Consider the following 26,301-nt stretch of genomic DNA (forward strand, 5'->3'; position numbering starts at 1 on the left):
TAACCTGGGAACCTCCATATGCCTCAGGTGCGGCCCTAAAAAAACAAAAACACAACAAAATCCAACTCCATCCAATGCCTACTCTAAACCTCACCTCTAATATTCAAAGCAAAATCTTTATTTACGATTTCATCCTTCTTTAAAATTTTAACCATTATCATCAAAACTCCATATAAAGTTAATTTCATTTGTGTAAATCAAGATCTTAGTAAGATCCATTCTGTTTCAAATGGTTGATTTTATTTTTTCTTCTTAGTCCTTGAACATACCTCACTTCGAATGCAGAGTCCAGATTTTTCTGATGGACTGGACACAGAGAGAAATCAAGTTGAATTGTGGTTTTGCCTTTGGTTGGAGCTTCCATCAAGTGAGGAAAACTGCAGGAAGAGGTTTGGGGGCAACCCTATTAAGACAGTCTAGTATGATAGCAATATCTAAAGTATGAGGCATAAAAAAATTATAGAAAGCGAATTGGGTTTTTAAGATATCAGATATGAGTAAACAGCTCAAGTAGGATTAAGACAGAGAATCTTGGACTACAACTATGCTTTTTAGGAATACAAATTAACTCCATCTTCTAAGGCTCTATCACATCTTGGGTGCTCTTTCAAAATGCTGTTTAACTAAAACACTTGCCTCACGAACATTCAAATTCATGCCTCTGCAAAACTATACATACCCTCAGGGTATCTCCCAAAGTTCTACATCCAATAATGAACAGCTAAAGTGTTGCCTATCACTGGTACCCACATGCCTCTTGTCTGAAATATCCTTAATATTCATTCAAGCCACTTCATTAAGTCTTACTAGAAAACACTCCTATTCCCTGTTATCATTCTCAGCACACTATAATTTACCTAATTGCTTACTGGCCAAAAAATTGGAGGATAATCAGTTCAAGAAAAAATTCTAAGTCAATAGACTTTTTATTGTATCGTAAAACATCACAAATGAATGTGAAGAATCATCTGGCATCTTGTTGTTTCTGTAGCCGGGACAACTGTAAAAAGAAATGAAAATGTCTGTAAATCTGCATCGATATCCTTGCCCAGAAAAGTTCCACTCTGAATAATCTAAAACATACTGTAAAACTACAGTTTACTGGTTCACAGTAAAAATGTGCCAATTCTATCTCTCATTCTGCCAAAGTTATTACTCCATTCTAGAATGCCAGCTCTCCACTTTCTGCCATTAATACAACTCTAGTTTATGTCTCTCAGTAAATTAAGACCCCCCCAACTAAAGCAATAATAAAACTTTTATAGACACTATAAGAACCTACCTCAAATCTTACTCATCAGCCTGCTGAACTGTTCCTTTTTCAGAAACATAGATACCATCCAAAAATTTTCTGATATCCTTGTTCTTAACAGTTGTGGCTTGCTGAATCAAAGCAGCTACAAGAATGAAAAAAAAAAGGGCAATTATTTTATCAGCCAAACTCATCTTAAGTATTTTATTACATTTAAGTATATTTACATTTATAATACAAATACATTTATATTTATTATATTACACTTGAAACCCAAGCATCTTTGGGATAGTTTATGAAAATTCACACAATTTAGCAAAGGTCAACAAAGGAACATATACCATGTATTCAACTACAAGAGTCAGATAAGATTTTGAAGGCATAATTAGGTACACAAACCTGAATTTGATACAAGTTCAATGTCATTTCCTTCTAAAATCAGCTCATCTTTCTGGGCTTGAGATACTGAACAAGCAACCCCTAAATGGGAAGAATACATGTGCAGTGTCAACACAAAACCAAATTTGTAAAACATTTAATTTAAATAATTTAAAATAAGTAGCAATTTATTTCTTTTAAAATTCCACACACCAAAGAGAATTTTTTTTTTTGGCCTCCCCCCCCACCACCAGGGCCACACCCGTGGCATATGGAGGTTCCCAGGCTAGCAACTTGGGATCAGAGCCAAGTCTGCGACCTACACCACAGCTCACGGCAATGCCGGATCCTTAACCCACTGAGCGAGGCCAGGGATCAAACCCGCAACCTCATGGTTCCTAGTCAGATTTGTTAACCACTGAGCCAGGATGGGAACTCTAAGATAATTTTTTATTTTATAAAAGACTCTGACTTGTCTGAGCCAAAATCTTTTATTTCTATCCCAGACTGATCAGACTCTGACTCAATTAAAGAGCATCAGAAGATGGTACTAGGATTTAAATAGTACCATTTAGCTGAACCAAGTTTTGTTTCCAGTCTTACTTCTACCGTATATTTGGTAGCCCTCAAAGCTATCTTTTACATAAATGTTCCCATCAAACATTGCTGACCATAGCTACTATGTAATATTCTTGTAGAGCCATTAATTGGTTGGTACTAAGATTCTTCTTCCTACTCCAACAGAATCAGAAGCAATGAGAGCACCAAGTTTCTAAATTTTCCAATGCTTCAGTATTAGCTATGTATCAGACAAGAACTACTTTAAGAGCATTTCAATTTTTAAAGTCATTTAATCATGAAATGTCCCCAATTTTTACAGAGTAAAGTGAGCTACATAGAGGTAACTTGCCCAAAGCTGACAGTGAGAGCTGAGATTTGAACCTAAGAAATCTATGTTATTAACTACTATTCAAATGGTCCTTTTTTAGGATTTCAGTTTGCAAAACAAAAACACAGCTACCATGGCCTGCAAATCACCAATAACTAAGCCTTCAGAAATCACAACTGGTACAAATGATATAAAGCCACAATCAAAATGCGTTATTCTAAAATAAATCTAATTTTATTTATAGCTAACCCAAACACCAGCTTTCACAAGTAGAAAGAAAATTTCTGAACATACCTGGCCTCATCCGAACCCTGCGGATATATTTTTCACCCAAAAAATTTCGGATTTCAACAAGAGAACCATTCTCCTGAATAACGACGTTGATGGGGAAGTGAGCATACACAGACCTCATCTTGTAACGGAAGCCCTTTAAAAAAAAAAACCAAAAAACAAAACTATCAACAACACTGAGAAATTTGAAAATATATCTAGTTTTTTTCCTGAAAAACAAGTAGAAAGCCCTTTTGTAGAAAACATTTATATCTGCTAGGTTGTCTGCCTCCCTGCACCTGGACAAAGACAAGCAAATACCTGGAAATTACCAATGGAGAGTTAACTCTGCACCTGTGCTATTCACAGTAACCTCCCCACTTTTTATCATTAGCTGAAGATCTTATTTAAGGTAAGGGATCAGCCATTTCAGCACTCAGTTTCCCTGGTTCTCTCCGTTGCATACACATTATTAAACTTTGATTTCTCTTCCACATAGCATTTGTTGTCTTTTTTTTTGGTCTTTTTTGCTTTTTCTAGGGCCGCTCCCACGGCATATGGAGGTTCCCAGGCTAGGGGTCTAATTGGAGCTGTAGCTGCCGGTCTATGCCAGAGCCACAGCAACACGAGATCTGAGCCGAGTCTGCAACCTACACCACAGCTCTTGGCAATGCCAGATCCTTAACCCACTGAGCAAGGTCAGGGATGGAACCCACAACCTCATGGTTAACCACTGAGCCACGACAGGAACTCCCATCATTGTCATTTTTTTAAACTATCACCCACACCAAAGCTTTACAGCAATTTTATTTATTTTTTGCTTTTTATGGCTGCACCTGCCAGCCTACACCACAGCCACAGCAACGCCAGATCCTTAACCCACTGAGCAAGGCCAGAGATAGAACCCACATCCTCACGGACACTAGTTGGGTCTGTAACTGCTGAACCACAAAGGGAACTCCCTCAGAACAATTTTAAATACACTTGTTTCTGTCTCCTCAATGGACTGCAAAGCTCCTTAAGGAAGCATATATTTCACTACCTCCTTTGCCCGTGGTGAACAATGCTAGCCTCCTATTAAAGCATAACTCTAAAGCCCTTCATCTTGAGCATTAGGCTAACATACTGAATTACTATGGTATGCCAGAGGGCCAGAATTGAGAATATCAAGACACCACTGCCGCCGCCCCCCCCCCCCCCAGAAACAAAGAACTTAAGACTGGAAACACAAGGGGAGACATGGCCTGATAGGCTTATAATGGAGTTGCGTAGAGGGTGCCACTATCAGATTGCGCTCTAGAAAGGCTGAGTTTTTATACAAACAGAAACACTCCAGCAAATATCTAGAATCAACTTTACCTTAAAGACTGAAAGCTCAGAAATAAGACTTAATCTTTCCCTAATTCCCACAAGATACCCTGGTGGTGAGAGGCATAAGACAAGAAACCAAAAGCCTATCCTATGTGTTAACATTTTCTATTAAAAAAAACCCTGAAATTATGAATGTTACCTTTCGTGTAAAACAAATATATATATAATCAGTGTATTATCAAGACCATCTGGTCTAGACTTACGTATCTCCCTTTATCATAAGACCCAGGAATACCTAACACATTTGCCAAGATCACCTTGCTAAGTTATATGCAAGTATAAGTTACTCGCACAAAGTATTTTCTGCAATAGACATTTATGTTGCATACATAAAGGATAGCTGACAAACCTCCCCCTTCTAAGACAAGAAGTCTGATTAATCTGCTTACCAGTGTAACACCCTTGATCATATTCTGTACATGACTACAGATGGTGCGAACAGTTGCCAGTTCCTTTCTATTTCCCCACCATTTGTCAACCCGGAGCTGTAACAGAACAAAAACTTCAGAAAATTCTTTCCAGTATTAAGTAGCCTTGAAAGAAAGTCCATTTATCCACAGTAATTACTCTAGATTCTAGTATTTGTCCTAATTACAAAAAAAAAAAAAAGCAACCACAAAGCCCTCAGCAATTAACGGTTTTTGTTACTATACATTAGAAGTATACACTTTCACAGAGGAACAACCCAGAAAGTTTTGTACAAGTTGCATCAAACTTCACTTCTGGAAAGCTAAAATACCAGGTTCAAAAGAACTCTTGCTGCACCACTATGATCCTTACAAAACAATCAAGAAAAATAAACCCAATTTCTAACAGTATTAAGGCCTGCTATTTAATAAATATTGCCAGTACTGAGTTTAGTTTGGTTTTCCAATTTCACTAAAGCACCGACAACAAAAAAAACTAGTTACAATTTTGGACACTAAATTATAAAACAGTGAACCTCAATTCCGTAATTTTTCAAAAGTTTTTATTTCTTCTATTATGGTTGACTTACAACATTCCATCAACTTCTGCTTTAAAGTCACTCATTCATACATATAAATATTCATTCTTTTTCTCACATTATCCTCCATCATGTTCCATCACAAGTGACTGTAGTTCCCTATGCTGTACAGCAGTATCTCATTGCTTATCCACTCCAAATGCAATAGTTTGCATCTACTAACCCCAAACTCCCAGTCCATCCCACTCCCTCCGCCTAGACTAGAACAGACTAGAACCACTAGTCTGTTCCCCAAGTCCAAGAGTTTCTTTTCTGTAGGTATATTCTTTGGTGCTGTTAGATTCCAGAGAAAAAATTATCCATCAAATGGTATGTCTTTCTCTAACGAACCACACTTGGTAGGAGTCTCTATTCCATCCATGTTGCTGCTCAATTCTGTAGTTTTTAAAACAACTTGATTATTCTTAAATTACAACCTTCCAAACAAACAACTGAGGTGATTAAACAAAACTCACCCTCTTCTTTTTCTTTCCAAGGAGACTGAGTTCTACATTGATGTGGTTGAAGTCCCTCCTCAGAGTGCCTCTGGGGCCCTTCACAATGACTGTGCGTCCTTTTAGTGTGATGTCGACTATGAAAGAAATATACTCGTGAGGCATCGAAACCAATTAGAATGCACGCAGTAAGAACATATGAAAAAAGCAAGCACCAAGTCTCCTACCATTTTCTGGGATGTCGACAGTCTGATTGCTGAGAATGGTCTTCATTCTGAAACACAAACACTTGGGTAAGAAGGTCGCACAGGACTTGTTTTGGGCCGAACTACCTTGCACATAACTCCACTCCTACCAGAGACCAGCAGGCAAAAATCTCGGGGAGGATACAGAGGACTAGTCCCGGGAACGGCCCCAGCTGCGCCTTGGCTTGGAAGGAGCAGCTCCTAAACAGTTATTAAAAACCCAGCGGGCGAACTCCCGGTCAGCGCACCTCTGGGAAGTCCTATCAAGTCGGCGCCATCCCGGCAAGGCTGAAGGGCGGCAGTAGGCCTAAAAGCCCAAGACAAGGCTCGAACCCCATCGCCGCCAGACTCATATGACGCTCGCCGCGCAGGGAGACAAACAAGACACGGTTCCCGAAGGCCACACCCGCACCTCTGGCTTTCCCAAAGCCGATGCCTTCAGATTCCCAAGGCCCACCGAATACAGAATCCACCTTACCTCGCAGTAGATGCGGCAAAGAGAGAGCGTCTTTCGTCATCACGCTTTTGTAGTCCGTAAGGGTCCTGCGTATGGCGTCATAAGCGCGCGACACCACGAGGCTAAAGCAGCCAATCGTAGAGCAGCGCAGGTTCTACTGGGTCAGTGTTGGCTCAGGTTGTTTGTCATAAGCGGAGCGACGGTGTGTCCTTCTCTTTTCTCGGGTATTAGTGATTGTTCCTCCCTGCCAGAAAAAAAAAAGTGCAGGATGGCTCTACACTGCCGGGGCGCCGTCCGCACTGTATGCCCCCGGGTGAGCGGCGGGGCGAAAAGGGAGCGGGCGTGGGGTGGGGGGTTCCCGTCCCTAAAAGTGCCCAATAATGCCAGCGCTTACCCGGCGTTTACTTCTAGCCAGGTACTGTTCTAAACATTTTTCGTATAGCGTCTCATTTAATTCTGACATGGTCATGAAGTTAAGACCTGATATTGGTTTTTTTGTAAGTCTGTGACCCGCGGTCTGAGACCTTTTTTCCTGCATATCAATGCAGTGATTTGTACTCTTGTACTTATTGGAGCACTATAGAAGCGCTGCAATGAAACTCCAAATTACTACTTGGTGTTGGTGTCTCCTGTGTACTAGACACCACTTTGGGCGACTAAAACCCAAGTCTGTGCTCCCGGCTTGAGCGAGAGACCTGGGCAAGTACAGTAGCTATCATGCATCATCCTAATAGGCACTCTTTTTTTTTTTTTTTTTTTAATAGTTGAAGGTTCTTTTGCTTTAACAGTACTACCTCTTGAATTTTATGGTGTTTTGGCTGTCTTGTACATGTATGTGTTCAAACCTAGAAGCCGATGGCTTCTTATGGTCAACAAATATATGAGTGACTTCCTTGTTCACACACAGTATAACCAAGAAAATTAAAACATTAGGTTTAGTTTCCCTTCTTCCACTTCTCTGAAATCAGCTGAGAACTACCTCCGTGTTTTAGCAGGTATTCTTATTCAAAGCCCAAAGCAGAGAGATTAATTTCAAATTTCATTTAAACATACTTGACTCAAGTCAGGAATAGAAAATTCAAAGCTGTGGCTCCCATTCTCCTTTGGGTTTGGTTTGTTCTCCTTGGGTCATCTTTAATTTCAGATTCTGAGCTCCTTACACTGAGCTTGTAAATAGATTAACATAATTTCTGAATCAGTTCTGTGGCTTTACCCATCCTTTTAGGTATTAAACGAGTTTAATACTAAGTTATTCCAAACCCCACTAAATAAATGTCACAATGAACTCTTTCTGTAGGTATTTGGAAGATATTTATGCAGTCCAGTCAGAGCAATAAGTTCCTTGCCAGATAAAAAAAAGGAATTTTTACAGAATGGACCAGACCTTCAAGATTTTCTATCTGGTGATCTTGCAGACAAGAGTACCTGGGATGACTATAAAGGAAACCTAAAACGCCAGAAAGGAGAAAGGTAATTGAAATTTTGAGGTAATTTTAATGTCCTATTCCTTCATTGTGCATTATTTTCTGATATTACCAAGCCATAGAGTATATATATATATTTTTTTTTTTTTGGTCTTTTTGCTATTTCTTGGATCGCTCCTGCGGCATATGGAGGTTCCCAGGCTAGGGGTCGAATCGGAGCTGTAGCCATCGGCCTACGCCAGAGCCACAGCAACTCGGAATCCGAGCCGCGTCTGCAACCTACACCACAGCTCACGGCAACGCCGGATCGTTAACCCACTGAGCAAGGGCAGGGATGGAACCCGCAACCTCATGGTTCCTAATCGGATTCGTTAACCACTGCGCCACGACAGGAACTCCCATAGAGTATATTTTTAATCAGACTTACTCGATTTAAAATTATTTAAAAACCATTAGAAAGAAGTGAAAGCAGACATGGAGCAGGTAAATGGGTGAAATTGTTGGAGTCCTTTGCTTCGTGCCCTCTGACAGTTTTTTTCCAACATTCTTAGGACTTAGCCATCCTACACCCTCTCCAGTTTGCCATCTAGCAACCAATTTCTTCTGAGAGCAAAGATAATCACCTTGCTACTACTCCATTAGATTTTAATAAGTTTTTCGTTGTTACGGACGTTGATGATCTAGCTTGTTGCTTCTCCTAGTCAGTGTACATGTGATCTATGGATAATTTAAAAGAATGGTGAGAAAGTTTGTGACGAAGCAGGTTAAGTTGCAGAAATTGCAGCAAGGGTTCAGTCCCTGATCTGGGAACTTTCACATGCAATGGGTGAATCCAAAAGTAAATAAATAAATGAATGAGGCATGATTTATCCAAAAAAGGTATGAATGAAAATTCTAGGAGTTCTCTTGTGGCTCAATAGGTTAAGAACCTGACATAGTGTCCATGAGGATGCGGGTTTGATCCCTGGCCTCACTCCGTGGGTTAAGGATCCAGCATTGCTGCAAGCTGCAGCATAGGTCACAGATGCATCTTGGATCTGGTGTTGCTGTGGCTGTGGCATAGGCCAGCAGCTGCAGCTCCTATTTGACCCCTAGCCATGAAATTTCCATGTGCCACAGGTGCAGTTATAAAAAAAAAAAAAAAATTCTATTTAAAAAAAAGTGGGGTAGTCGTTCCTGCTATGGCTCAGTGGGTTAAGAACCTGGCTTGTCTCTGAGGATGCAGGTTCTATCGCTGGCCTTGCCCAGTGGGTTAAGGATCCAGCACTGCTGCAGGCTATAATGTGGGTCGTAGATGCATAGACCCCAGCTGCAGCTCCCATTCAACCCCTAGCCTGGAACTTACGTATACTGCAGGTGCAGCCCTAAAAAGGAAAAAAAAAAAAAAGTGGTGAGAGAATTTAGCGCAGAGGGCAGATTGATTTGGGGGATTGTTTACCCAGGAATTCTAGATTATGAGTGGGTGGAAGTCAAGGGGAACCTGAGGGTACATAGTCTTCACTTCACATTTTAGATTTTTTTCTGTTTAATAACTGTCAAAATCTAGAATGTGGAGCAGAAAGTACACCTGAGATCTCTCCTTACTCTGAACAAATATAGCACTATTTGTCAGCATTAATCATTGAGGAATGAGATGTCCAAAAACTTCCTCCTTTGTATTGGGGTGGTGTTACTCTCTGCCTTTACAAAAGGTAGACATGAGCACATTGCTCTCAACACACAATTATGAGTGTTTTCCAAAGTGGCTTGAGCAAGCCTAAATTTGATTCTCTGCTATTACTCCTATGGCAGAAATTAAACAAGTTAATCCAGGATTATGGGGAGAAATTTTTTTTTTTTTTTTTGGTGTTTTTGGGGCTACATCTGTGGCATATGGAGATTCCCAGGCTAGGGGTCAAACCAGAACTGCAGCTGCCGGTCTATGCCAGAGCCACAGCAATGTAGGATCCGAGCCTCGTCTATGATCTACACCATAACTCACGGCAACACCAAATCCTTAACCCCCTGAGTGAGGTCAGGGATCCAACTGTGTCCTTCTGAGGGGAGAATTCTTTTTTTTTTTTTGTCTTTTTAGGGTCCTAGCATATGGAGGTTCCCAGGCTAGGGGTCTAATCAGAGCTGTTGCCGCTGGCCTACACCATAGCCACAGCAATGCCAGATCCTAGCCTAGTCTGCAACCTACACCACAGCTCAGTGCAACACCAGATCCTTAACCCACTGAGCAAGGCCAGGGATTGAACCCACAACCTCATGGTTCTTGGTCAGATTTGTTTCCACTGTGCCAGGATGGGAACTCCTTTTTTCTCTTTTCTTTTTTTTTTTTTTTGTCTTTTGTCTTTTGTTGTTGTTGTTGTTGCTATTTCTTGGGCCGCTCCCGCGGCATATGGAGGTTCCCAGGCTAGGGGTTGAATTGGAGCTGTAGCCACCAGCCTACGCCAGAGCCACAGCAACGTGGGGTCCGAGCCGCGTCTGCAACCTACACCACAGCTCACGGCAACGCCGGATCCTTAACCCACTGAGCAAGGGCAGGGACCGAACCCGCAACCTCATTGTTCCTAGTCGGATTCGTTAACCACTGCGCCACGACGGGAACTCCTGAAAATTCTTAACTAGGAATTGTAATAGAGCAAAGTAACTTCAAGGCTTGTGATAATTTGGGAACCTATTTGTTAATATATAATTATGTTTGGCTTTCCTCAGGTTAAGACTACCTCCATGGCTAAAGACAGAGATTCCCATGGGGAAAAATTACAATAAACTGAAGAATACATTGCGGAATTTAAATCTCCATACTGTAAGTTCTCAAAGGATTAAATACCTACCTTTACCAGAAGCTATAATGTTTCTATATATGAAACTAAAAATTAGTAGGATACATGTCAATAACAGCAAGGAAAGTAAATAAAGTTGTGTAGTGATACATTACTCTCACTAATGGAAATATACGTAAAAATTATTTTCCCTGCTCAAGAAATAAAAAGTAACTGTATTTCTTAACTTCCCATTTAATAGTACAAAAAAAATACAGTTTTTTCCTGCAACTTAGGGAATGAGGGATTTTTGGTTTTTTTTTTTTTTTGGTTTGTTTTATATTACAGATGAAGTACATACTTGTTGGAAAGAGAATGTTAAATGTAAAACATCATACGTACAGTACCAAATGTTAACTACGTCACTTTAACTGTTCAATATGTAGTCTTCTAGACCATTTTCTTTACACATATACAATATAAACATTCATATTGTTTTTATTTATTTATTTTTTTATGTCTTTTTGCCATTCCCAGGGGCGCTCCTGTGGCATACAAAGGTTCCCAGGCTAGGGGTCTAATTGGAGCTGCAACCTACACCACAGCTCACGGCAACGCAGGATCCTTAACCCACTGAGCAAGGCCAGGGTTCGAACCCACAACTTCATGGTTCCTACTCGAATTCATTAACCACTGAGCCATGACAGAAATTCCCCATATTGTTTTTAACTTTAGAATAGAATTCTAATATCTATACAGTTGGGCAGTTTAACAGCATTTTTGAACAGTGAATTTTTTCATAAATACACTGTAAAGAATGGATATTATAAAATGCTTGATCATTGATTTGCTCACTTGGTAAGTGTTTTTAACCTGATTGAATGCAGTTCTCTTTTATACACAGGTGTGTGAGGAAGCTCGATGTCCTAATATTGGAGAGTGCTGGGGAGGTGGAGAATATGCCACTGCTACAGCCACAATCATGGTAAAGCCAGCGTCAAATTTTAAAGTTTTAGTGTAGAAACTGAACGGGAATATTTTATATCTTTCTTCGACAAATGTGCGTTACAAATCTCTGATCAGGTTTTTTGTTACATATAAGTTTATGAGAAAGGTGGGGAAAAACCTGACAGGAGAATCCAGCTTTTTATCTCACCCTTCTTTGAATAAGTCTATTATTGATTCTTCTGTCTTTCTCTTTCATGCTTCTTTCTATTGGTCTGTGTTTAGCTGGTCCTGACTGGCTAAGCTAGATTCCAGGAAGTGGAGTGGGTTCAGGTCTGCTCTACAAGACTTTATTCTTAGACCAGCTGCCCTCCTAGGCATATTCTCATCATAGAGAATGGAAGGAGCACAGGAGGGCAAGGCAGCCATCCGTCCACATGTGAGTGAGGCATCTGCTTGTTCAAGCCTGCTATCATTCTGTTGGCCTAAGTCACCTGGCCAAGCCCAACATCACATGGTAGTAGAGGTATAGATGGGTCCTACAAGTTACATGGTGAAGGGGGAGAGTTATCATCTTAATATGGTGCAGTAAGAAATGGGATTATCAGTACAGTCTACCATATATATCCAGAGGGGTTTGGACATTGAAGTGTTGAGCTAAATCTAATTTATGTGCAGGAGTTCCCTTTGTGGCTCAATGGTAATGAACCCATCTAGTATCCGTAGGGATGGGGGTTAAGGGGACGGTGGGTTAAGGATCTGGCATTGCTGTGAACTGTGGTGTAGGTCACAGATGTGGCTCAGATCCCGTGTTGCTGTGGCTGTGATGTAAGCCAGCAGCCGCAGCTCCAATTCAGTCCCCCCTAGCTGGGAACTTGCATGTGCTGCAGGTGTGCCTCCCCCCCCCCCCCCGAAAAACAGCATGTGCAGGGATTGCACCCTCATCCTTATGGATACTAGTCAGGTTTGTAACCTGCCTAGCCACAAACATTTGTCTGGGAGATGTCCAATAAACTGTTGAGTTATATCAGCAGGAGACCATTTACATGAGGAACGGAGGATTCTGATGAGCTAGAACTCCTTCTGGAATAATTGCGCTGTCCAGGGAGCTTTTCTAAGTTATGCAACATCAGTTCTTGAAGGAGAGATTGATTCTGGATACTCCATGATGGAAATCTCTGGTTTCATCCCTTGCCTGGTCCCCTTCTCTGCTATTGACTCATACTGGTCCTGGGGAGACTTCATTGTTTCAGTAAAATTCTGTGAAACATTGGGCCTAAGGACTATTGCAGTGTGTCCCCTCTGAGAGAGTTAAATATTAAGGGAAAAAATTGCTTTCTCCTCCAAATCACAACCCCTCTGTGGGCCTTTGAAACTGCAGTGGCTCCAGGACATATGTAGTAACCATGCTTGGCCAGGGCCAGAACATGGTAGTGAAGCAGTGTCCTGGAAGAACTGCAGAACCCGCAGGAAGCAGTTTCATTTGTTTGTTCGTTGCTTTTTTAGGGCCACACCCAGGCTAGGTGTTGAATCGGAGCTACAGCGGCCAGCCTATGCCACAGCCACAGCAGTGTGGGATCCGAGCCACATCTGTGACATACACCATACCTCACGGCATTGCTGGATCCTTAACCTACTGAGTGAGGCCAGGGATTGAACCCTTATCCTTATGGATACTAGTCAGGTTTGTAACCTGCCTAGCCACAACAGGAACTCCTGGAAGCAAATTATTAACTTTTTATGTTCTCTCTTTCATCTGTTTAAGAGGGAGCTATACCTTCTATTTAACTTCTGCAGAGATCTGTATGTTGATATGTTAATTTATTTTATTTTTAAAAAAATCATTTGTAGAAGTTCCCGTTGTGGGGCAGCAGAAACAAATCTGACTAGTATCCATCAGGATGCAGGTTCTATCCCTGGCCTTGCTCAGTGCATTGGGTATCCAGCGTTGCCACGAGCTGTGGTGTAGGTTGCAGACACGGCTCGGATCCCTCGTGGCTGTGGCTGTGGCGTAGGCCAACAGCTATGGCTCCAATTTGCACCCCTGGCCTAGGAATCTCCATGTGCCACAGTGCATCCCTAAAAAAAAAAGACAATAAATAAATAAATAGATAGATAGATGTAAAACAATCTTTAGGATTTCCCTGGTGGTCTAGCAAGTTAAGGGACCAGCACTGTCACTTCTGTAATGTAGGTTTTATCCCTGGCCCAGGAACTTCTGTATGCCATGGGCGCAACCAGAATAATAATAATAAAGAATCTTTATGTGTAGATTATAAAGACTACCAGTACAACAGATACCCTGATAGCTCACCTTCAGATTGAGAGCAGAACATTTGTCTTATCTTTGAAGCCCTTTGTATATCTCTTTCCTGATAGCTTCCCCTTGCTTTTTCCCTTAACTCTACTCTTAATTCTGAGCTTATCATCTCCTTTTCTTTCTAGTTTTACCATATATGTTAAGGAATACCATACAGTATTCCATAACTACACTGTTTAGCTTTGAATATTTCAGATTTCTTATAAACAGAATCAAAGTCTATACATTATTGCAACTTTATTCCCTCACCATCACATTCTTTAGGGTCATCTGTTTATTTGATTTAAATTGTAACATCTCTATTCTAGTTGATGGGTGATACATGTACAAGAGGTTGCAGATTTTGTTCTGTTAAGACTGCAAGAAATCCACCTCCACTGGATGCCAATGAGCCCTACAATACCGCAAAGGCAATTGCAGAATGGGGTTTGGATTATGTTGTCCTGACGTCTGTGGATCGAGATGGTTGGTGCATCATCATTGCCTTTTCCAGAAATTGGGTCTTCGTCAGTCGTGCCATCATCTTAAGCAATGGACTCTTTTATTTTCTAGATATGCCTGATGGAGGAGCTGAGCACTTTGCAAAGACCGTATCTTACTTAAAGGAAAGGTACTTGTTTTTGCATTTACTTGTGTAATCTAAGAACTTTTATTGACCCATATAAATTCATTTTATTTAAGGTCTTTACCTTAAAGCAGTGGTTATTAACCTTTTGTGGGGTTATAAATCCGTCTCATAGTCTGCTGGAAATTATGTGGTCTTATCTCCAGAAAAGCATATTCAAGCACACAGATACATATTTGCAGAAATTTTATGGGTGCACAAATTTATTCATGGACTTTTAGTCCATAGCACTGATTTTGAATAAATCGTCATCACCTAGAAGTAGTTAGGATAAGATAAGCTCCTGCATTGTTAAAATATGTGATCTCTTTTTTGGGCGTTCTTGCAGCACGTGGAAGTTCTTGTGCCAGGGATTGAACGTGTGCTACAGTAGCAACGTGAGCCAGTGCAGTGACAATACCACATCCTTAGCCTGCTGTACCACAAGGGAACTCCAAAATATGTAATCTCGATGTAAATTTTATCAATATCGATGTATTCTGGGGATTTATCCATAATCCACATTTTGTTAATATTTTAATGCTATTTATCATGAAAGGATTTTCAAAAGGAGTTTTATGCTTGTTTCTTACAGCTCAGTACTTATCCAGCACCTAGCACCCTCAGTAGATGTTTTTTCCAGTGATACCCCCAAGTGTTTTCTCTCTCTCTCTCTTTTTTTTAAAGGGCCACACCTGCAGCATAGGGAGGTTCCCAGACCAGGGGCTGAATCAGAGCTACAGCTGCCGGACTATGCCACAACCACAATGCCAGATCCCAGCCGCATCAGCAACCTACACCACAGGTTGCCAGATCCTTAACCCACTGAGCAAGGCCAGTAATTGAACCTGCAACCTCATGGTTCCTAGTCGGATTCATTTCCGATGCGCCACGATGGAAACTGCGCACCCCCTTCCCCCCCAGCCAGTGTTTTCTATTTTATTTTATTTTTTTATAATTCATTTTTTAAAAATTTGTTGCTGTCCACTAAATGGATTTCACAAACTACTGATAGTTCTCAACTTGCATTTAAAAAAACAGTGAGTTATAGGATGTGTTCTTTCACCATCTCTTATATACATGAGTGGGTATGTCTGGGGTCCTTTCTACATCCATTCTCACATGTAACAGCTCCCCCCAAAAACACCTTTGCATTAGGGTTTGTGAAAAAATTATCAGCTGTCCTAGGCAGTTCTACTGCTTGTTAGAGGGAACACCTCTATGACCTAGTTCATATTTTAATGCTTGAATGCATGGATATAGCCAGAAGATAAATAGGAAGATTAATGTTTAGCTTGTATTTCATTTAAGCAAAGCTCATGACTCAGCAACTCAGAAAATAGTTTTTAAAGCCCATAGCACTTGTGAAATATTTGCCTAAAGGAAGAGAAGAGGGCACTATTGGTGAATTTTTAAAGAAATGAGAACTAAAGCAACCAATAATTGAATTCATATAAGAAATATCCCAATTTAAGGAGTTCCCTGCTGACCTAGCAATTAAGGATCCGGCATCATCACTGCTGTGGCTAAGGTTCGATCCCTGACCTGGGAACTTCTGTATGCCATGGGTGCAGCCGAAAAAAAGAAAAAAGAAATAGCCCAGTTTACTTTCTAAAATATAGAGGAGTTGTTTTATATTTAATGTTTTATATTTTAATTCCTCTAAATATTAATTTATAATAACCTACTTAATAAAGTTTAAAAGTAATAATCCCTAAATAATATAGTAATTTAATCCCTAAATTTATATTGATCATTATTTGCTTGCAGATGTGTTTTAACCACAGTGTACATATTATTTGATGTTCTAGGTTTGTCTTATTCCGTCTAACAGTTCATATATAAACATTTGTATGCTCATGCTATTATTGGCAAGGTTCTAAAGCTTACTGTGTTGAAACTGATACTGAATGAGTACTGTTGATTTCTGTTTTGAGCAACGGTTAGGTCATTTCTTTTCCTTGGTTTGATATTTATCTCTTTTTTACCCTAGGAATCCAAAAATTCTTGTGGAATGTCTCACCCCTGATTTCCGAGGAGATCTTAAAGCAGTAGAAAAAGTTGCTCTGTCCGGATTAGATGTATATGCACATAATGTAGAAACTGTTCCGGAATTACAGAGGTGATTCATGTATGGAGTAATGCTGGAAGTTGGGAGGGTCAGAATCTGCTCTGTTTTCTCACTTTTTTCCCAGGGGAGAACTTTGTGATTGATTTTTATAAAGTGAACTCTCCTTTTTAAACAAAAACAATATATGTCTGTTATAGAAAAATCAGAAAATATAACCACCAAAAAAAAAGAGTGTAAATATCACCCATAAAATTTCCACCTAGTAATACCAATTACTAACATCTAAGTGTTTATGTACTTATATATTTGTGTATGTAGGTCTGTGTTTTGGTACACACACATAATGAGTATCCTTTTTTTAATTTTTATTTGTTTATTTAATTATTTCTTTAATAGTTATTTCCCCAATACAATTTTTTTTCCTACTGTACAGCAAGGTGACCCAGTTACACATACATGTACACATTCTATTTTCGCACATTATCATGCTCCATCATAAGTGACTAGACATAGTTCCCAGTGCTACACCACAGGATCTCACTGCTAATCCATTCCAAAGGCAATAGTTTGTATCTATTAACCCCAAGCTCCCCAACCACCCCACTATCTCCCCCTCCCCCTTGGCAGCCACAAGTCTATTCTCCAAGTCCATGATTTTCTTTTCTGTGGAAAGGTTCATTTGCGCCGTATATTAGATTTCAGATATAAGTGATATCATATGGTATTTGTCTTTCTCTTTCTGACTTACTTCACTCAGGATAAGAGTCTCTAGTTCCATCCATGATGCTGCAAATGGCATTATGTCATTCTTTTATGGCTGAGTTATATATATATATATATATGTATATATATATACCATATCTTCCTAATCCAATCATCTGTTGATGGACATTTGGGTTGTTTCCATGTTTTGGCTGTTGTGAATAGAGCTGCAGTGAACACGTGGGTGCATGTGTCATTTTTAAGTAGAGTTTTGTCCAGATATATGCCCAAGAGTGGGATTGCTGGGTCATGTGGTAGTTCTGTGTATAGATTTCTAAGGTATCTCCATACTGTTCTCCATATTGGTGTACCAGCTTACGTTCCCACCAACAGTGCAGGAGGGTTCCCTTTTCTCCACACCCCCTCCAGCATTTGTTATTTGTGGTCTTTTTAATGATGGCCATTCTGACTGGTGTGAGGTGGTATCTCATGGTAGTTTTGATTTGCATTTCTCTAAAATTACAGTGATGTTGAGCATTTTTTCATGTGCTTGTTGGCCATCTGTGTATTGTCCTTGGAGAAATGTCTATTTAGGTCTTTTGCCCATTTTTCCATTGGGTTGTTGGCTTTTTTTTTGCTGTTGAGTTGTATAAGTTGCTTGTATATTTTAAAGATTAAGCTCTTGTCAGTTGCATCATTTGAAACTATTTTCTCCCATTCTGTAAGGTGTCTTTTTGTTTTCTTTTTGGTTTCCTTTGCTGTGCAAAACTTGTCAGTTTGATTAGGTCCCACTGGTTTATTTTTGCTCTTATTTCTGTTGCTTTGGGAGACTGACCTGAAAAAATATTCATAAGGATGATGTCAGAGAATGTTTTGCGTATATTCTCTTCTAGGAGTTTGATGGTGTCTTGTCTTATATTTAAGTCTTTAAGCCATTTTGAGTTTATTTTCATGCATGGTGTGAGGGTGTGTTCTAGTTTCGTTGATTTACATGCAGCTGTCCAGGTTTCCTAGCAATGCTTGCTGAAAAGACTGTCTTTTTCCCATTTTATGTTCTTGCCTCCTTTGTCAAAGATTAATTAATTCTTTTCTTTTTTAAAGTATCATTGCAAGTGCCGATGAACTGTTTTGTTTTTTTTTAAAGGGAAAAAGTTGTGTAAGAGCAATTGCTTTGATTATACCTCTAAAAAAAGACTTTTTAAAATGATTTTGGTTGTACAACTATAAATGTAAGAAATTCATTGGTAATAAATGCATTTGGCACTGATATATACCGTAAATGATATTGAAGGAAAATATCATTCAGATGTATTTTAAATCTCTTTTAAAAAAGTAGATACCATGCTTTCTTACTCTTTCTAATAGTTACAGGTTTTTACTCTACATTGATCACTATATTTACATTTCAGAAAAATAAAAATTTTCAGCGGAGATTAATACATTCGTTTTCATTACTTTAGTAAAGCATTCGATAGTGATTTTATTAGATTCTACACATTATTCTGGGCCATAGAAAGAAGTATAATAAACAATAACCAGCAATTCCACTAAATCGTAAATAAATATTAGGGAGCATAACTTAAATTCAGTGGAGAAATACTTTCCAAAAGTAATACTTTACTCATTATCATTTTTGTGGTTATTTTTAAATTCATAAATTTGTTTCCTCTCTTCCCTGTGAACTGGTCTCTCATTAAAAGTAACAACCATAACAAATCAATTACACAAAATAAAGATATGTTAGAATTCAAATGAATGCTGGTTTAACATCAGCAGCTTTCTGTCCTTTGGGCCTTGACCATTTAAGCCACTGTAGTTTGGCCCCTGTTGAAGTCTAGCACACAGCCTGTTCCAACCCTGTCATATCTCATGATACCACCACCAGTGGGTGCCAGTTTCTCTGGTTTCATTTAAGAAACATTATCCTTTCCAGTGAAAATTCCAGAATCACGCATTTTTTTTTACCTAAGAGATGCCAATGTTGTTATACTCACCAGCAGAGGGCAGCTTAGCCCTTAGAAAAGAAATGAACATAAAAGTTTCAGTCCTCTGAAATATGGGTTCAGGTTAAACAGTTTTTTTCTTCGTTCTATATTGAGATTTTCTGCCACTTTTTTTCCCTCTCTTGATTACCTCTGATAATCACTCGTTCTTAGCTTCAGAGATCTGGTTTCTCAATGAGTAATTCATAAACTGAATTACTTCCATTCATTATGTCCATTCTCATTTTCTCTGCCTCAGGCTTGAAAGGCCTTAAAAGTCAACAGAGCTGGGGTCCCAGTGAAGCCTTATTTTCTTTCCTCAAGTAACAGACATTTATGCACAAATGCTACCATTGAACCATATGATGTAGCGTAATGTTCAGAATGTACTTTTCTGGTCTTTCAGGTTGCTTGCATAATTATGTACTTAGTTGAACTTGTGGTTATTCTTGGCTGACAACAGCTCTTCTATTTCAAGGAAAGTTCGTGATCCCCGGGCTGGTTTCGACCAGTCTCTACGCGTACTGAAACATGCCAAGGAGATTCGACCTGATGTTATTTCTAAAACATCCATAATGTTGGGTTTAGGTGAGAATGATGAGCAAGTATATGCAACGATGAAAGGTAAAGAAACTGAAAAATGAAAACTCTTTTCCCTTTAATTTGAGTAATAGCAGGAATCCCACTTTGAAGGACCTTTATGCTTCCTCCACAGTCTCAGTGAAAGTCTCACTAAGAACAGAGTACGGTATATGGTTATAAACAGCAGCATAAAAGAGAAAGGAAGTACATTTTCTTAAAACTTTGGAATGATGTGAAGGTGCTCAGGACATGAACTTTGCATCCCATTTCATCCCCTACCCTTTCACCAACTAAAAAGATGATTTTGTTCACTTTTCTTATTCAATAATCAGACAATTTTTGAGCACCAGCCAGGTACCAGGAGTTCTGTCAGGCACTGACAATTCAAAGATGACTAAGGTGAATCCAGGCCTTTGAAGAAGTGCTTCCTTACATAACATGATGAGCATGATGTGCTTTGGACTTTGCTGAAGCTTAGTCCATTTTAGTCCATTTGCTTTGTGATTCTTGGGCTTCTTAAATTTTAAAATGTAGAAGCTTTTATTTTACCTGAAGGTCCTTGGCCAATTTACAGTTATTTATTGGTTCAAAGAGTAATAATTTCAAATAATAGTGAAAAGCTGCTCTTCACAACAGTGCATACAGTTGACATTGTAAAAACATCTGGTAACGTATGCTCTTTTTCTGTAGCACTTCGTGAAGCAGATGTGGACTGTTTGACTTTAGGACAGTATATGCAGCCAACAAAGCGCCACCTTAAGGTACAATTACCATGAATTGCCAGATGTTTATTGGTAATTTGAATTAAATATTTTCTGTTGGTAAAGTTAAGAAGCTGCTGGCTTTTTTTGTGTATGATGTTCCCTATATATTTCCAAGTTCCAGTTTCCCCTTTTTTGGCCACCCCACGGCATGTGGAGTTCCTGGGCCAGGAATCTGATCTGAGTTGCTGTTGCAACCTAAGCTGAAGCTGTGGCAGCACCTGATCCTTAACCCACTGCACCAGGCTGGGGGTCGAACCTGCATCCTAGTACTCTGAGGACACCTCTGATCCTGTTGCACCACAGCGGGAACTCCTGGTTTCCATTTTATTATCTGCATAAAGCACCTGTACTGGCACTTATTTGCTGCCCCCAAAATTATATGATTTCCTGTGTGAATCTATAAGAAAAAAATTTTTAAGTTGAGAAACTGCATTCATTTACACTTGGTGATCTTGTGATTTGTTTTAGAATATACGAGAGCCAGAGGTCAAGTAAGAAAGAAAAATCAGTCTTCCTGTTTCTTTTTTTCTTTTTTTTTGTCTCTTTTTTTTGCCATTTCTTGGGCCACTCCTGCGGCTTATGGAGGTTCCCAGGCTGGGGGTCGAATCGGAGCTGTAGCCACTGGCCTATGCCAGAGCCACAGCAACGTGGGATCCGAGCCGCATTTGCGACCTACACCACAGCTCACGGCAACGCCAGATCCTTAACCCACTGAGCAAGGCCAGGGATCGAACCTGCAACCTCATGGTTCCTAGTCGGATTCGTTAACCACTGCGCCATGACGGGAACTCCTCAGTCTCCCTATTTCTATATTGGACAGTTATTCATTCAAGAAACTTTTCTTGAGTAGTGACCATGTGCCAGACACAGTGTTGAGCAGAAGATACAAGAAGAATAACATACTATTGTCTCAGAATCTTATAGGCATGATTAATTTTTTTGGGGGGGGGGTCTTTTTAGGGTCACATGGCATATGGAGGTACGCAGGCTAGGAGTCAAATTGGAGCTGTAGCCGCTGGCCTACACCACAGCCATGGGCAACATGGATCTGGATCTGAGCCACGTCTGCGACCTATGCTACAGCTCATAGCAACACCAGATCCTTAACCCACTGACTGAGGCCAGGGGTCAAACCCGAGTCCTCATGGGTACTAGTTGGAATGTTAACCTCTGAGCCTCTGCGGGAACTCCATGAATAATTCTTAATTATATCTGTTAGTCAATGAAGGAATTATATACAAGTATATAATCTCTGTAGATAATCTCATTTCTTTCTCTTTTGAAATAGCTAATATAATAATGTGAGGTTGATATGTTTTCCCCCTCCTCTCTAATTCCCTATAATTACATTCTGACAGAGTAGCCAACAAGTAGATTTTTGTAGAGAACCAAAATGATTTAGGAAAATTCTAGAATCTAGAATTAATTCTTTAAATCTAGGTCGAAGAATACATTACTCCTGAAAAGTTCAAATACTGGGAAAAAGTAGGAAATGAACTTGGATTTCATTATACTGCCAGTGGCCCTCTGGTGCGTTCTTCATATAAAGCAGGTAAGTTAGACTGCAAGTAACTGTTCTATTTAGACCATAGATTTTCCATGTGAAAATTATAATAGCTGTGGTTGTCTTTTATGGATGAGGAAAAGGGTTTTTTTCTCTTTTTTTTTTCTGGAATATCCTTAGGAGCTTTGCTCCATAAGGGTAAGTATCTATTTGATAGCATTGCTGCCTACACCATTTAATAATATCTTTGTGTTTTTTCTCCCAAAAGCAACAGAAAAAAATAATCCATAAGATTACTTTCCCCATAGAAATTTTTAGTGTAATTTTACTAGTTATGGTGTAGTTCTTAAGTGATTTCAGTTCTAATTTTGATTGGTAGTTTAAACTGACTTAGGAAAAAATCCAAGTGTTTTCCAAGTGATAAAAAGTCATGTGGTAATGACCATCACAAGGTCTGTGAGAACACAACTGAAGACTGAATTTAATTCCAAAAATGTTTATGATGTTTTCCCTGCCAGTTGGACTTAACAGTTATAACTTTTTGAAGAATAAACAGCTGTTTATTTTTTGGATCTGTCTAAACTATGTTATTACTATTAATGACTTTTTCTTTTTGGTTCTTAGGACCGCCCCCAAGGCATATGGATGTTCCCAGGCTAGGAGTCGAATCGCAGCTACAGCTGCCTGCCTACACCATAGCCACAGCAACTCAGGATCCCAGCTGCACCTGTGACCTATACCACAGCTCACGGCAATGCCAGATCCTTAACCCACTGAGCAAGGTCAGGGATTGAACCCATATCCTCATTGATCCTAGTTGAGTTCGTTAACTGTGGAGCCACGAAGGGAACTCCTATTGATTTTTTTAAATGACTGTTACACATTAGAGTATAAATCCTAGATATATTTAAATTAAGCATAAATTCTATTTGTAAAATTAATGTTCAAGCATTAATAACATTGTGTTCCTATAAAGAAATTGAACCCTTTTAATGAACTACTAACAGCTTATCCTAGTTATAAAACCCAAGAATTTGATTCAGCACTGATTGACAGGGTATGGGGACTTTAGAAACCAGTGATTATAAATGATTTGTTCTTTTTCAAGCAGTGCAGCTGCTAAACTAAAAATATCCATAAAGGATAGGCCCAACATTGGCTTCCAGGGTGATTAAAATAGAATAATATCATTTGAAAGGAGTTTTTATTTTGTGGGGTTTTGTTTTTGTTTTAAATGTCTAACATTTACAAGGAAGTGAATTATGAACTTTAAAATTTTTTTTAAATTACCAGTGAAAGATCAAAGCCTTAGACTCAGATAATGGGTTAGTATCTAATAATATGGGTCTACTCCTATCTGACGTAGGTGAGGTACAGGGCAGCACAGATTATTCTCCCTTACTTGGCTAGGTTATATGAGCTTTTGGACTCTTGGTGATTGTGTACAGATATATCATTGTAATTCTACTCATCTTAATATAAGATGACAGAGAAGTTCTTCAGACTCCTCATAAGCCAGGCCTGCAGTACTGAGCTCTGCCAATAAGCTTTGAGCTGTGCTGTAACAGTGATAAACTAAATGGAACCCTAACGACCTGAAAAGTGAAAGGGCCTCCTCTAAGCAGCTAACTTAGTGCATAGGCACATCTTAGGGGGTGGAGAAAGCAGGCCCATTATAAATGAAGAGCTCTTGCTTCCCTTGAGGGGAATAAGCTAAAAAGATTCCATCAAATGAATCTATTCAACTGCAATGAGGTCTGTTTTATAAACATCAAATCCAGGCTAATAATGTAGCAGAATTGCTCTCTGAAATGAGTCGTGCCAACAGCAATATTTTGTCAGTGTTGGGGAATAGTGCACATAAAGTGGAGTAAATGCACAGAAACAGCCCACAGATACAGTGGGGTCACCCTTTGTAATACTGAGTGACTAGAATGAATAATAGTGGAAGTTGCAGTGATTTAAAAACAATTTTATTAATTACTTAATAATAATTCATCATTATGTTTGAGGAAAAGACAAAAGATATGGGGGATATGTGAGGTTAGAAAATTATTGCCACTGAGATTTCAAAAGAGAGAAACAGCAGTAAATACAAAGTCTTCTTTAAAGGGAAACCCTGAGGTATAATTATTCTGAAACTTCCTTTAAATTGTTATTAATATATTTTTATTTTTCCTAAATAGGTGAATTTTTCCTGAAAAATCTAGTGGCTAAAAGAAAAACAAAAGCCCTCTAATATTCAACAAGACATTCAAGATCACAGGAATTTTAAACATTTGACTGCAGTTGGTAACAAGTGATGGCAGAATGCCTAGACTTCAGTGGGCATATCCCAGTCTTTTTGTTTTAAGAAAAAGGTCAATAAGCTGTGCCATATTTAATTATAGTAATTTGTCTTTTAGCATATCATCTTTGTCCCAATAAATAATTGCTTGTTATGTATGATATATTCATAAAACTTCTTTGTAGGAGTTTACTGTTAACAGTATAATTTAAAAAACACATTAAAAACTTCTAGAAAGTCTTTTAAGCCTCTGTTACTGTACATCATGTTTCATTTCTGAAAAGGAACGTATTGTGATGAAACAGGGTAGGTTGAGATTATAATCTGTTCACTTAAAAGAAGCATATGTCCCTTGCATAATGGTATAGCATCATTGGAATAATTTAGAAAGGCATTAGAGTTTCATTGTTGACTCTTCACGTTGATACGACTACTTTAGACCAGCAAAGGAATTAGCTTTCATTTTATAGTAGTTTGCTACATCATATGCATTGCCCATTATTTATTTTATTCCTCACACCATTCTGATGAGGTAGTTGTGTTCTATGATAAAAATGACCCGAAGGAGGAATTTTTTTTTTTTTTTGGCTTTTTGCTATTTCTTTGGGCTGCTCCCGCGGCATATGGAGGTTCCCAGACTAGGGGTTGAATCGGAGCTGTAGCCACCAGCCTACGCCAGAGCCACAGCAACGCTGGATCTGAGCCGCGTCTGCAACCTACACCACAGCTCACGGCAATGCCGGATCGTTAACCCACTGAGCAAGGGCAGGGACCGAACCCGCAACCTCATGGTTCCTAGTCGGGTTCATTAACCACTGCGCCACGATGGGAACCCCAGGAATTTTTATCCTAAGTACCAGAACTCAGATTCTTCTTTGGCTCTGAATCCTATTTTCAGAGGAAGTAGGTTAGGGGGCAATGTTATAAAATATGTAATGTGTATAGCCAGTCTGTTTTGAAGTTTTCAATATATGAACTAGTAATTTTTTATAAAATGCGTAACTGTGATGGACGTAAGTGCTGCAGGTTAAGGATCTAGCATTGTCAGTGCTGTGGCTCTGGTTGCTGCTCTGGCATGAGTTCAGTCCCTGGCCTAGGAACTTCCACATGCTACAGGCACAGCTCAAAAAATTTTTCTTGGCTACCACCTTTTTTTTCTTTTTTTTTATCTTTTTGCCATTTCTTGGGCTGCTCCTTCGGCACATGGAGATTTCCAGGCTAGGGGTCTAATTGGAGCCGTAGCTGCCAGCCTACACCAGAGCCACAGCAACGCAGGATCCCAGCCACGTCTGTGACTTACACTACAGCTCACAGCAACGCCAGATCCTTAACCCACTGAGCAAGGGCAGGGATCGAACCCGCAACCTCATGGTTCCTAGTCGGATTCATTAACCACTGCACCACAACGGGAACTCCTGACTACCACATTTTAATTTTCTAAAGTTCTTCTCTGATTATTCTTTTTTCGTTAGCATCCTGTTCTTGTTTCTTAGCTGGTTTTTCTGTTTTCTCTGTGAAGATGATTAGTGTTGTGAAGTTGTTCTCTGCATTGAGGATTGTCCCTGTTTTCTTCTTTGTTTTGGTCTCTATCTTGTGTTAAAGGCTCCTCTTCACCTCCTTGGATGTACCACAGACCTGCTAAGTCATGAGCCACCATAGAGCTGTTTGGAAGCTGGGGTTGGGCAAGCTCTCTAATTGATAGAGCTTCACTGTAACATGTTTGGAGGTTGAGCTAGATTTCTCACCTAGTGATTCCCAAAGACCAGGATTATCTCTCTATAATCATTTAGGGTTTGGGAGTTCTTGTTGTGGCTCAGCGGAAAAGAATCCAACTAGTATCCATGAGGATGTGGGTTCCATCCCTGGCCTTGCTTGTGTGTTGAGGATCTGGCGTTGCCAGGAGCTGTGGTGTAGGTTGCAGCGCAGCTTGGATCCTAAGTTGCTGTGGCTGTGGTGTAGGCCAGCAGCTACAGCTCTGATTCGACCCCTAGCCTGGGAACCTCCATATGCTGTGGGTGTAGCCCTAAAAAGCAAAAAATAAAAAATAAAGCCGTTCAGAGTTTC

General features: G+C 39.6%; 2 protein-coding genes across 4 annotated transcripts; one reads left to right on the forward strand and one right to left on the reverse strand.

Moving 5' to 3' along the window:
- Window positions 1-907: 907 nt before the first annotated feature.
- RPL9 (ribosomal protein L9) lies at window positions 908-6,367 on the reverse strand. 2 transcript variants are annotated; one of them, XM_047798465.1, is made up of 8 exons: window positions 6,324-6,367; window positions 5,828-5,874; window positions 5,622-5,737; window positions 4,550-4,645; window positions 2,814-2,946; window positions 1,652-1,732; window positions 1,283-1,397; window positions 908-1,000 (listed from the first exon to the last, which is right to left on the reverse strand). In XM_047798465.1, exons 2-7 carry the CDS (start codon window positions 5,871-5,873, stop codon window positions 1,291-1,293), a joined length of 579 nt encoding a protein of 192 aa, XP_047654421.1. In that variant the 5' UTR covers window position 5,874; window positions 6,324-6,367; the 3' UTR covers window positions 908-1,000; window positions 1,283-1,290. The 2 variants fall into 2 exon arrangements, with proteins under 2 accessions (XP_047654421.1, XP_047654422.1); XM_047798466.1 differs by lacking the exon at window positions 6,324-6,367 and adding an exon at window positions 6,258-6,281.
- A 107-nt stretch (window positions 6,368-6,474) lies between these two features.
- On the forward strand, window positions 6,475-24,477 carry LIAS (lipoic acid synthetase). 2 transcript variants are annotated; one of them, XM_047799268.1, is made up of 11 exons: window positions 6,475-6,615; window positions 7,600-7,772; window positions 10,427-10,520; window positions 11,381-11,461; window positions 14,050-14,206; window positions 14,294-14,351; window positions 16,339-16,467; window positions 19,579-19,724; window positions 20,373-20,443; window positions 21,887-21,998; window positions 24,137-24,477. In XM_047799268.1, the coding sequence occupies exons 1-11, from the start codon at window positions 6,571-6,573 to the stop codon at window positions 24,187-24,189; spliced, it is 1,119 nt and encodes a 372-aa protein (XP_047655224.1). In that variant the 5' UTR covers window positions 6,475-6,570; the 3' UTR covers window positions 24,190-24,477. The 2 variants fall into 2 exon arrangements, with proteins under 2 accessions (XP_047655224.1, XP_047655225.1); XM_047799269.1 differs by lacking the exons at window positions 10,427-10,520; window positions 14,050-14,206; window positions 14,294-14,351.
- Window positions 24,478-26,301: the final 1,824 nt, after the last annotated feature.

This window comes from Phacochoerus africanus, chromosome 10, assembly GCF_016906955.1.
Source record: "Phacochoerus africanus isolate WHEZ1 chromosome 10, ROS_Pafr_v1, whole genome shotgun sequence".
NCBI classification, from domain to species: Eukaryota; Metazoa; Chordata; class Mammalia; order Artiodactyla; family Suidae; genus Phacochoerus; species Phacochoerus africanus.

Excerpts from the sequence above, each read along its gene's own strand:
- RPL9 (XM_047798465.1), bottom strand. The coding sequence starts at position 5,873 with ATGAAGACCATTCTCAGCAATCAGACTGTCGACATCCCAGAAAATG. Across the intron at positions 2,947-4,549 it reads TGATCAAGGGTGTTACACTG|GGCTTCCGTTACAAGATGAG; the intron begins GTAAGCAGATTA and ends TTTTTTTTAAAG. Across the intron at positions 1,398-1,651 it reads TGAACTTGTATCAAATTCAG|CTGCTTTGATTCAGCAAGCC; the intron begins GTTTGTGTACCT and ends TCATTCTTGTAG.
- LIAS (XM_047799268.1), top strand. The coding sequence starts at position 6,571 with ATGGCTCTACACTGCCGGGGCGCCGTCCGCACTGTATGCCCCCGG. Across the intron at positions 11,462-14,049 it reads CTGCTACAGCCACAATCATG|TTGATGGGTGATACATGTAC; the intron begins GTAAAGCCAGCG and ends TCTCTATTCTAG. Across the intron at positions 16,468-19,578 it reads ACTGTTCCGGAATTACAGAG|GAAAGTTCGTGATCCCCGGG; the intron begins GTGATTCATGTA and ends TTCTATTTCAAG.